The 12020-nt window shown below is 38.7% G+C and overlaps 1 protein-coding gene across 2 annotated transcripts in view; it reads left to right on the forward strand.

The window, feature by feature from the left end:
* The first annotated feature begins 594 nt into the window (after positions 1-594).
* The window catches only part of CROT (carnitine O-octanoyltransferase), a 38279-nt gene continuing 26853 nt past the window's right edge, over positions 595-12020 (forward strand). The window contains exons 1-6 of one of the 2 annotated variants that reach the window (XM_063099845.1): positions 595-1068; positions 2233-2368; positions 5939-6063; positions 7997-8178; positions 8337-8461; positions 11318-11426. In XM_063099845.1, coding sequence (XP_062955915.1) covers positions 2254-2368; positions 5939-6063; positions 7997-8178; positions 8337-8461; positions 11318-11426 — 656 coding nt within the window. In that variant the 5' untranslated portion in view covers positions 595-1068; positions 2233-2253. The remainder of the gene's footprint in view (positions 1069-2232; positions 2369-5938; positions 6064-7996; positions 8179-8336; positions 8462-11317; positions 11427-12020) is intronic. The other variant, XM_063099846.1, reaches the window with a different exon arrangement.

The following is a 12020-nucleotide window of genomic DNA, read 5'->3' on the forward strand; positions in this document are numbered from 1 at the left end:
TCTCTTCCAGGACACTGGGGTGAACAATAAGGCTATTCTATAAGGCGTTGGTATAAATTCTTGATTAGGGGCTGCAAAAAGCGTCGCAATGGGAAAGGAGAGGAGCAGCTGGTAAGCCAGACCTGGGGCGAGAAGAGGAAGGGAAAGAGGATGCCGCGTCGTGCAGAAGTTGGGTGAAAATGGGAAGGACCAATTTTTCCCTTCACCCATCCCAGAGGGTTGGGTACCTGCGCGGGCGGAGCGCGGCCTGCCCGGAGGCCTCTACGTGTCCCGGGTGAGGGCGCCGAGCTCTCCTAGCATCGAGCAGGAAACAGCTGCCCCTCAGGGTTCGGACCGCTCTTCGGGTACCAGGCAAGCCTTTCCCAGGCCTACAGCGCAGAAACTAGCCCCCGGCCTCGGACGCCTGCGGGCGGCGGGGTCGCCTCCCCCCCCGCCCCCTCCCCCCGGCCCATAGCGCAGGCCCAGCCCGCCCCCGGCTTCAAGCACGGGGCGGGACCCTCGCGGCTCTCCGTCCAATCCTGTTCCCCGGCGAGCGCGGAGCGGGATCCTCGCGGCTTTCCGTCCAATTCCCGCTTTTTCGCGGTCCAGAGGGAGCTGGCGGGCGCTGCTGTTCGCTGCCGCGGCGGCGGAGAGGCGCCGCGGGTGGGGACTGGAAAGCAGCACTCTTCCCTCCCCTAACCTTTCACCTCGGGGGTCGGAGGAAGTTAAGTCGTGTAGAAGAGAGTTAAGTCGTGTGCTCGTAGAGCCGCAGAGGAGCCCGGACTGGGCGGGGGTTGCGCTATCATCAGGCATGTCGCCTGCCGGTTTCTAAGAGGTACCCGTGAGGTTGGGCCGCTGGGCTGTCCGTCGTGGTGCTTGGTTGGATTTCTCTCGCTTGGTGGCCTCTTGAGAGTGTACGGCGCTACTTCTGCGCTGCTGGGAGGAGTCTCCGAGCTCTCATCGCCCTCTGTTCCTGCTTCGATTCCTCGTTACCCCGAGACAGGTTGCCGGCACAGATACACAGGCATCGGGAGATATCTTGTATCCCGAGGACCCGTCTCATGGAAGATACGGTTGTCTGAAGCTTAGGTAATCCTATAGTAATTTAATCCTGCTCTCTTGAAGGTGGACTTTTTGCGTGTGTTTGCAGTGATTCACGAAAGTTTGAGTTTGGGGGCCTCCCAGTTCCTAGATTGTGTGTCTTCTACCTACTTTCACCAGCTTTTGTTAATTTCTTTCTCTAATGTTTTTAAAGCTTGTTTCTTCCTTCCCACAGTCACTAGCCTATTTCAAATCTCTGTGATCTCAAAACAGAACAGTTCATCTTCTTGATGTACTGGTATGTGACATCTGTTCCTTTACTTATTGTTCCTGGTTCTCTTTTTCGTTTTCTGTGAGTTCACATCTTACTGCCTCAGGAAGACCTGGTTCGAGTCTCAGGTTTGACCTTTGGCAGGTTACTAAGTCTCAGTGTGGTTTTTTCATATGTAAAATGAAAAAGAATGCCACCTTTCAGAGATGACATGAAGATCAGGGAGTGTAGTGGATTGAATCATGTCCCCCAAAACTCACTGAAGCTTGAATTGTGTCCCCCAAGTTTTAGGTATTAGAAACTTAGCCCCCACAATGACTGTTAAGAGGGTGGGAAATCCTACTGTGATTGAAATGTGAAGCCTTGAAGAGGTGATTAAGTTATAGGACCATGCAGTAGTGAATGGATTAAAAATGGTGGTCAGGGCTGTGGTTCTGAGGCCTTTAAAAGAAGAGAGTCTGTCTGTCTCTCTGCGCTCTCTGTTTCCACCATTTGGCAATGTGAGACCCCTGGGTCACTGTCACCGTCACCAGATGGACTTTGGTCTTCCCAGCCTCAGAAACTGTAAGCAGTAAATTTCATTTTCTTATAAATTACCCAGTTCCAAGTATTTTGTTATAAGCATCAAAAACGAACTAATTCAGGGAGGTAACATATTTTCTGTAGCATACTGCAGTACCTTGCAAATGGTAGGTGTTCAGTAAATGGCAACTAATTATGCTTGTCCCATTGATCACTCTTTGACTTCAAGCATTTTCAGTCTACCCTCTCTTCTTTTTAAGTTGTTTTTTTTCTTTCTAACAAGTTTATAAATTCCATAAGAACTGGGACCAAGTCTTGGTTATACTGTGGTTCCTAAATGCTGGTTTAATGAATTGGACCTAGCATGTATAAAAATATTTATGAGATTGAGCTTGTGAGGGATCTCTTTTTTTCTTTAGTTTTTCTATTGTGATGATATCATGGAAAATCAATTGGCTAAATCAACTGAAGAACGAACATTTCAGTACCAAGATTCTCTTCCATCACTGCCTGTTCCTTCACTTGAAGACTCATTAAAAAAATATCTTGAATCAGGTATGTTCATAATCTTTTAACATATATTAGTGTTGTTAGCAACTTGGAAAACTGTGATATTGTTAGAAGTTGATAGGGTATAATTGCTTCTTCCTCTAGGCTTATGATAATTAAAGTGTCCTTAGAATATCCAAAACTTTTTTTTCTCTCTTGTGTTAATTTTTCCATAGTTTGAAAAAGCCAGATAGTATTAATAGGCTTACGATGAAAAGTGCAGTCCTCTGCCCCATCTCTATGGCCCACTTCCCCTCAGACAAGGATTTTCAAATCTTTTATCTGTTTCTTGTGTTGTTTATCTCCATATTTAAACTAGCATTCTTATATTCATTGGGTCTTTTATTTGTAGGGTTTTTTTTGTTTTGTTTTGTTTTTGGTGGCTGGCCAGTACCAAGCCCTTAACCTTGGTGAGCTAGGCTGCACTCTAACCAACTGAGCTAACAGGCCAGCCCCTAGTTGTAAATAATATAAACTATCTCTAAAATGATATGGCTTTAGCTTTCTTACACCCCCTAACTCTCCCCTCCCCCAGTATATATACAATCCAATTTACTCCCATTTTCCCTCTCCTCTCAATGTAGTTGTGCAGAATCACTATGTGGAATTGAATTCAGTAGTCACCTGATTTTAGTCAGTATTTACCTGATTTAACTCACCTGACCAGTGTTTATGGTTATGTGATTATCATTCACAAATGAACCATGAATTGTACTTTACCTTTTTTGCTGCATTTTTTTGTTTTTCATTTTTCATTTGTTTAGTTTGCTTTGTATTCATAAATAATTTATTTCCAACAATTAAATGCTGAAAATCCCTGAATACATTTAAGTACGTGAGATATTCTGTCTGTTTCTTTTCTTCTTGGAGACATCACTTCTGGAGAGCTCTACAGTCCTGCTCTAATCAACATAGCTTTTGAGTTTGCTGGACAACTGTTGTCCTGGGACTTTCCTTTGTCCTCATTCTGTCAGTTCTCTTCACCTCTCTCTTCTGTGTTGTAGTCTCTGGTTCTTGGATTTGGTGTGTTGTAAGGAAAATTCAGTGGATAAATGGTCAGGATCCCTCGGGGGTTCAGAATCTTACTGGGCATTTGATGTAAATGATAACTGTGCACATGTGCCCAGGTGTTCCTTGGTTATTGTCCGTGGATGCACATGGGCACCCAGGTGTTCCTGGGTTATCGGACTTGAGAATAAAGGACAAACGGCTCTGATCCACAGTGTCCCCTGCCCCCAGGATGCTGGGGGTGAGGGGGAGGCCACGGAGAGGCTACTACTGCTGCTGGAGGCTGTTGCTGGAAGCTGTTGCTGCCAGGCCCTCCAGGATGCCCCAGAGGCCACTACTGCTGCTGCTTCTGAGGAAGCTGAGGACTGAACTCTCTTTGGAATGAACCTGTCAACTCACCAACGGCTTCTGGGATCTTTCCCAATTACCTAGCTCACGACCTGCACTTAAGGGGTCTTGTCACCCAGCCTGGCACGTGAGGGGTCTGGTGACCCAGTCTGCACAACAGGTTTGAAGGGTCTGAGCCCTAGTCCAACCGGTGTCTTCCTTTTCTTGGTTTACTCCCTTATTTTGACACATCTTCAGTAACTACCTGAGAAAGGATGTTTGGGAGAAAAAAAAAAGTAAGACCTAAAAATGTATTTACTTGATTGTTTGACTGAATATAGAATTTTCAGTGGAAATGATTTTTCTTAAAAGTTTTGAAGGCATTGTGTTTTGTTGTTGTTTTGTGGCTGGCTGGCTGTGTATGCGGATCCAAATCCTTGACCTTTCTGTTGTAACGGTGCGCTCTAACCAACTGAGCTATATGGCCAGCCATGGACCAAACTTTTATTTAAAACATTTTTTCCCTTTTGTTATTAGTGCCTTTCCCTTAGTCATTCATATTTAGAGCGAGACTGCAAAAAGCTGACTGGAACCCTGTGCGTGGGTAGGACTTGGCAACTAGTGGGTCTTATTGCTGGATAATAGGGCAGAGACCTAGCAATTCCAGTTAGGGCATACCTGTATACCAGTATTCCTTTCTCTTGGACTGGTCAGTTTCCCCAAAGAGGAATTCTCTTATCTCTTGCCTAGAGGACATAAGCCAGCGATTTGGGAGCTGAGTGTGGGAAGGGAGCTGGAGTGCTCATCATTCAGGGTGTACAGTTTCATTGTAATACCCCTTTTTAAGATATGGGCTGGAATCCATGTATCCTGTCTGGTCTGGTTCAACTTCTGAGAGTAAACCTGCTTTCTTTGGGCATTGGGAGGAAGTTGCCTGGCTTTGTAAAGTGGAAGAGGAGATCTGTAAGGGTAAGTGTGGATGAGGTAGTTGTCTAACGGCTGCATTTGAAGACTTTCAGTAGTCCTTCCGTTTTCAGCCTTGCTTTCCCCCGTCTTTGGAGGTATGCTACTTGGATTCTTGAACCTTTCTTGGATTCTACTAAAAGAATTGGCTTGCTTCTTGATTTGCACCTAGCCCTACCCTATCTCCCACCAGACCAGGCCTTAGATATTAACTTTCTCTATTCTGCAGAGCCAGTCACCATTTTCCATTGTGTTTTCTAACTTGTAAAATGCAAGCTTAACTTGTTTGCTGACTTGTCTTCCTACATTTTGTCCTGTGGATTTTTGCTTTTTTTTATTACTTTATGGTCATTTTAGCGGGTTTCTTCATCTTTTTTTTTTTTTTTTTGGCAGCTGGCTGATTTGGGGATACAAATCCTTGACCTTTGTGTTTTAACACTGCACACTAACCAACTTAGCTAACCAGCCAGCCCAATTTTAGCAGGTTTCTAAAAGGAGTGATGATAAATGTATGTGCCTGGTTCACTTTGTTTAACTGGAAGCCCTCTGATATTTAAAAAATTTTTTTCTTTCTCCTCTCCTTTTATCTATTTTTATCTGGGAATTCAAATTTCATTTTTTAAAAAATTGACTGATACAGCTGGATAAGATTTTAAGAGGCAAAAATTAAACAGAAGGAAGATATTAGTATCTCTTGTATCTTTTAATTCATTTTTTCATTCTTTATTTCTAATTTGTTTTATAGCTTAATTTTCAGAACATTTGATTTTCATGGAGTATGGATCCTGTATGCTTGTTTTTTTTTTTTTTTTGGACGTAAACCATTATTGGCCATGAGGCATCCTAAACTACTGTGGGCAGGATTTACATTTACATGCATAATGGTCAAGCCTCAATGATTTGAACATTAATGGAAAGATTCTTTGATTTCTTTTATTTGTGGCTAAACAGGCTTTACTTTCCCACTGTACTAATAGCTAGAAGATAGTCCTGCCTCCATAATTTTAATTGTCATCCAGAATGATTTTAGAAGAGTTTTTCAGAAAAATATATCAAATTACATGATATCCACTGTTTCATTTTTACAGTATTTTGCATTGTTGCTTTGTAGTTATTTTAATGTTGTAAATTCTATTATAATTTATTGTACTTCTGTGATATTTAATACTGTGTTTTACACATCTGAGTTTTAAGATTCGTGTAAGTGATGATAATCAAGATCAGTTGTTGGTAGTTAATGTCTAATCAAGATATACTTAATGCATTTTTTCTTTATAGTAAAGCCATTTGCAAATGAAGAAGAATATAAGAAAACTGAAGAAATAGTTAAAAAATTTCAAAATGGAATTGGAGAAAAATTGCACCAGAAATTGCTTGAAAGGGCAAAAGGAAAAAGAAATTGGGTATTTATGTTATATTTATAATTGAAAAATTTCTTAAAGAACAAAAAATAAAAATGTACATTGCTATAATTTTTAAATTGTTGCTATAAAAATCTTTGCAGTCTTGTTGTCATTATCACCATCCAGAAGAATGAAGAATGCATGAGTCACTTAATTGGGAAGTTTTTTTTTTTTTATTTTTATTTATTTATTTATTTAATTTATTATTTTTTTTTAAAAGATGACCGGTAAGGGGATCTTAACCCTTGACTTGGTGTTGTCAGCACCACGCTCAGCCAGTGAGCGAACCGGCCATCCGTATATGGGATCCGAACCCGGGGCCTTGGTGTTATCAGCACCGCACTCTCCCGAGTGAGCCACGGGCCGGCCCAATTGGGAAGTTTTGAGTGTTGAGAGTAGACCCCTATCATATCATATGGAAACTTGTTAAAATGAAGATTTCCTAGGATCAGTGATTCTGATCAGTATGTATGGAATGGGGCCCCCAAATCCTTATTTTAAAAGTCACTGCATGTGGTTCTGATGCTGGTGATTTATAGACCATGCTTGAGAGAAACATTTTGTTCAGATGATTATAGCCTGAAAAAACCCTACACATTAAAATAGACATGTCACATAGGTGGCACAGAAACATTTAAAGAGTACATGGGAGAAAAGGGCCATTATAAAGTTGGAGTGGAGGGCCGGCCCGTGGCTCACTCGGGAGAGTGCGGTGCTGATAACACCAAGGCCCCGGGTTCGGATCCCATATACGGATGGCCGGTTCGCTCACTGGCTGAGTGTGGTGCTGACAACACCAAGTCAAGGGTTAAGATCCCCTTACCGGTCATCTTTTAAATAAATAAATAAATAAATAAATAAATAAAGTTGGAGTGCAGAATGGTTAATGAATATTCTGTGTTTCAGTTAGATATATTAAGGGAGAAGATGGTATAATAGTTACTGAGGGTCTCTAATTTTCCATAAGGAATCTTCTTTTGATCTCTTCAGCTCAACCATTTCTCTACTTCCCTAGTATGAACCAGAAGAGGATGAGTTTTCATAATTAAAAAGCATTGCCTTAGTTTAGTTAGACATAATGATTTTAACTATCTTTTAGTTTTAGAAATAAAAAGCAAGCTGATCTTTTCATGAGCCATTGATATCTATGATGGAAAAATAAAATGTAACACTTCTGGATTCCTTTGTTCTCAATTTTGAGCCTGAGTGGTTTTAATTTAAAGTGGGGTAAAGGTAAAGAAGTTGTTCTTCTGCCTATATCCTTTTTGTTCATGTCTTTTTCTGAGTTACTAATTATAGTTTATAATATCAATTTCTTCAGAACTCCAGATAATTTGATAAGATGTGCTTATTTATGCATGAAATTCAATTGCATAGTGTGAAAGAGGGACACAGAAAGCAGTGTTTATGAAAAATCTCAGTTTTAAGCCAATTGAAAAGGTTTTGTATTTCTTTTGTTTGTTTTTTATTTTTTTTGTGGCTGACCACTACGAGGTTGTATATTTTTGATATTCAGTATTTCAGTTTTTGTTTGGAAAAGGAAAATTGTGAATATCTTAATTGTTATCATTAGGTGAGATTTATTATGTTTTTACCCAAGTACTCAGAGAAAACACCTCAGTACTTTATTGGGTATTTGTGACTTCAGTATGATGATCTCTCTGAAAGTGCCTTTTCATTGCTTTCTTGTTTCATATTTTTGGTAGTGTAGTTAAGCTAAATAATGTTTAAGATCGTACAGTTTCAAAAAAGGAAATTATCACAATAGCATTTTCAAAATCTATGATGATTTAAAACAAAATGTTTTTAAGTGTTGGAGAATAGAGAACAAATGGAACTTGTTTTTGTGAGGTTTTTTTTTTTTTTTTTTGTCAGCAGCTCTACATTCAAGTATTATGAAGAACCTTAGGCTCATGATCTTAATTTCTTCTAGCTGGAAGAGTGGTGGCTAAATGTTGCCTACCTGGATGTTCGTATACCATCACAACTGAATGTCAACTTTGCGGGTCCTGTGGCCCATTTTGAACACTACTGGCCTCCAAAGGAAGACACTCAATTAGAAAGAGGAAGTATAATTCTTTGGCATAATGTGAACTATTGGCAGCTATTAAGAAAGTAAGGACACGTATGTGAATTTAATAACAGATTTACCTGATGCTTCTGGTGACAAAATGTTGAGAAACGTAATTTACTTATTTGGCGATGAACACTATAGTTGTGACTTTGTGTAAGTTTTATAATGACTTCTTTATCAAAATACTTTTTTTTAATAGAGAAAAAGTGCCTGTTCAGAAAGTTGGAAATACTCCTCTAGATATGAATCAATTCCGAATGCTGTTTTCTACTTGCAAGGTGCCAGGAATTAGTAGAGATTCAATTATGAGTTATTTTAGGACTGGTAAGTGAAAACATGGGTACTTCTTTTTAGTAAAGGCATTGGGTAGTTTTTCTGTTATTTCTACTATGACAGTGTGGAACATAAAGTTTTGGTTATTTCTTACTGGGTTTTGACAAATCAAGGGCTTTTTATGAACTTTATCTTTGAGTCATTCTGATTGGTTTGGATATAATTTTTTCAATACAAAGGTCTAAACAAAGCTATGGATTTAATTTATGTAACTGGGTTCTCTAAACTATCTTACATGGTTCAACACAAACCTGGTGCTTATGTTGCTTCATTTGAGAGTTTAAGATTTATTTGAAGAATAGAATTAGGAGTCAGAATGTTAAGGAAATCCTGGAACATATGATCTGATGCTTCTTTTCTTATTCTCATTCCTTATCTGAATTGTCTTTGAGTGTTTGCTTATGTGTGCTCATCCTGCCCCATTTCTCTATGTCAGTATGCTTTTTTTTTTTTTCTTCACATGTATCACATATGCAGAAAAGTCTGGTGTCACACTTCTTGGAGATAAATGAGTTCAGATTGATTTGTTAAATTTTGTTCTTGTTGGACAGCTGGCCAGTACAGGGATCCAAACCCTTGCTTGACCTTGGTGTTATAACACCAGGGCTTTAACCAACTGAGCCAACCAACCAGCTAGCCTAACTCATGAAATTTTTGTTTTTGCTGTTAGTTTCATGGCAATTTCTGCTTGGTATTCTAGCATATCTTGAAATGGAAAATTCTTCTATGGTAACTCTTGGTGTCCAGTTACTTCAGGAATTTTTACTTTTTATGAATTAATGACAGTTTAGAATTACTGCAGAGTGTAATTATGAATGGGTATTTTTTTACATTTAAGTTTATTTAAAAGTAAAAAAAAAAAAAATTTGGCTGCCAGCCAGTTTAAAGTAAAATTTTTATAGCCAGTTATGGTCATAGCATGAGGGGTATGAGTTTACTTTTGTAGCAATTTACTTGGCCAGCAGAAACCACAAAACCTCATATACTGATCTCAGTTAAATCTCAAGTGGGCTCACAGCACTACCTTGTTATATTCTTTTGTCGGTTTATTCTTTTCATTACCAGAGAAGACTGTTTCAAGCTTTTCTTCCTCCTTATTCTCAGCTAATGTTGAGCTAATTCTCAGCAATTATAAAATAATCTTCCCATCACCAAGTTTACCAGCCTGTATCTGTGGTAGGCACAATGATGCCCCCTCTGCCAAAGATGTTCATTTCCTAATGCTTGGAACTTTGAATATGTTAGGTTACATGGTAAAGGGGAATTAAGGTTGCTAACCAGTTGACCTTGAGATGGGGGCATTATCTTGGATTATTCACAGAGGCCCAGAGTAATCACAAGGGTCCTTATAAGTGGAAAAGGGAGGCAAGAGAGAGAATCAAAGAGATGGTAGCATGAGAAAGTTGTGATCTTCCCTTGATGACTTTGAAGTTGGAGGAAGGGGCTCCTGAGCCAAGGAATGTGGGGAGCATCTAAAAGTTGGAAAAAGGAAGGAAACTAGATTCTTTCCTACAGCCTCCAGAAGAAACACAATCCTGTTGACCCCTTTATTTTAGCCCAGTAAGACACATTTCAGACTTCGGGCCCTCAGACCTGTAAAGATACTAAAGGTGTGTTGTCTTAAGCCACTAAGTTAGTGGTAATTTGTTACAGCAGCCACAGAAAACATACTTATTCAAATATCTGCCTGTCTCCCACCCCCTTACAATACATTTTTGCATTTATTTACTTTTCCTTCCGTTTTTAAAAGTAGACTCCTAAGGACAACTCTTCTATATTTTCTTTCTTTTTAAAAAATTTATTTGTTTCTTTTAATTTGACAACTCTTCTATAAATGTGCTGGATCCCACTTTCTCTTGCCTAGTGCTTTTTTGTTTTCCAGCCCTACATTTTGGAAACAGTGTGGTCAGTAAATAAGTAGCAATAAAAGGTAGTGATGGTAAATATAATAGGATATGGAGATTTTTGAAGGGGAAGAGAACAAATGGTTTGGAAGAAGCCATGAGGAGAAAGGAAAATGTATAGTTCACCTTAGTTATAAGAGAAAAAATAGTAGCATTATCAGGAGATGATTCTTCCTCATAGTTGAATAGATTTCATGAGATATGTGTATAAAGCATTTAATACCATCGAGTAAATTTCCTTCCAGTTGTGTATGTCTTCTCTTTCTTCCTCTTTTTTCTTTTTCCTTTCTTAGAGGATAGGGGCAGGGATCATGTAGGAGGACCCTTGGCAAAGGGACTAGTACCTAAAAACTGGAATCAAGTTAGAGTATTCTGAGGTTTACAGCAAATAAACAGTTCTTGGGGAGTTAATGTGTGCCAAAGGAATCATAGAATCAATTATCAGTGGCTTACCAGCTGTTAGCAGAGCAGTAAATAAAACTACAGATTGGACAAATTTCTTTCCCCTTGCCACTCAGGCATATGAGGCATTATTGAGGAATCATAGCTAGATATTACTATAATTAAATTACCTGTTGAGCAATTAATATTAAAGTAATATAGATGAGAAATTTGTTAATTTAAATGGCTGTCCTCCAGCATTCCTGTAGTCCCCTTCTTTTCTCCCTAAATAAAACTGGAAAGCCCTGCAGTAGTATACAAATATTTAAAACTCTCGTGGATTTCTCCATGTTTCACATGGATAAGTTTCAAGAGTATGTGTTTATATCATAGTAACTGAAATTCCATTAACTTATTAAGTTGTCTTTTTCTGTGATATATTTGATGAATATATGACAAACAAAATATTGAGGAATGATTATTTTCTCCTCTTGGATGTATGCAGTTTTACTCCTGTTTAAGTTTGGGAGATTTGAGTCTTGTATTCTGTTTCTTTTTCCAGAGAGTGAAGGGCATTCCCCAAGTCACATTGCAGTCCTGTGTCGAGGCCGAGTTTTTGTCTTTGACGTAATACATGAAGGATGTTTGATCACCCCACCAGAGCTTCTCAGGTTTTCAGACTACTTCCTTGAGTCTCATTTGGTCTTAATCTTTTGCTTGAGTTAAAAAGTAAATGTTCAGAATTGCCTTTCTATAAGGTGATAATAAGCTGAAAAATAGGAATTTTGTACTTGTTTATTATAAAAAAACCTATTTTTATTTTATTTTTAATTTAAATTAATTGTTAGTTTTATGAGACATATGTGCTGTCCAGATAGTTCAGTTGGTTAGAGTGCAGTGTTAAAACACCAAGGTCAAGGATTTGGATCCACATACCAGCCGGCTGCCAAAAATAAATAAATAAAAAATAATTTTACTAGACATATATATTCTACTTGGAAAAGAAGAAAACATTACAAATATTACCAATACCATTCCCTGCCCCAGAATTAATCGCTATTACTAATTTGATGTGTTCTATCCTTGCAGATTTGTTGCAATGAATTTACATGAACATATATTTTAAATATATATATTTTTATATGTAGAGCATATTATTGTGTGTGTAAACATATATATAGTAATACACATAGTAGTACATATATAATACATGTATATTTTTGTTTGTATATATTTTTAAAATATGGAAAATTTCAAAATGTAGA

This window comes from Cynocephalus volans, chromosome 6 (genome assembly GCF_027409185.1).
Source record: "Cynocephalus volans isolate mCynVol1 chromosome 6, mCynVol1.pri, whole genome shotgun sequence".
Taxonomy (NCBI): Eukaryota; Metazoa; Chordata; class Mammalia; order Dermoptera; family Cynocephalidae; genus Cynocephalus; species Cynocephalus volans.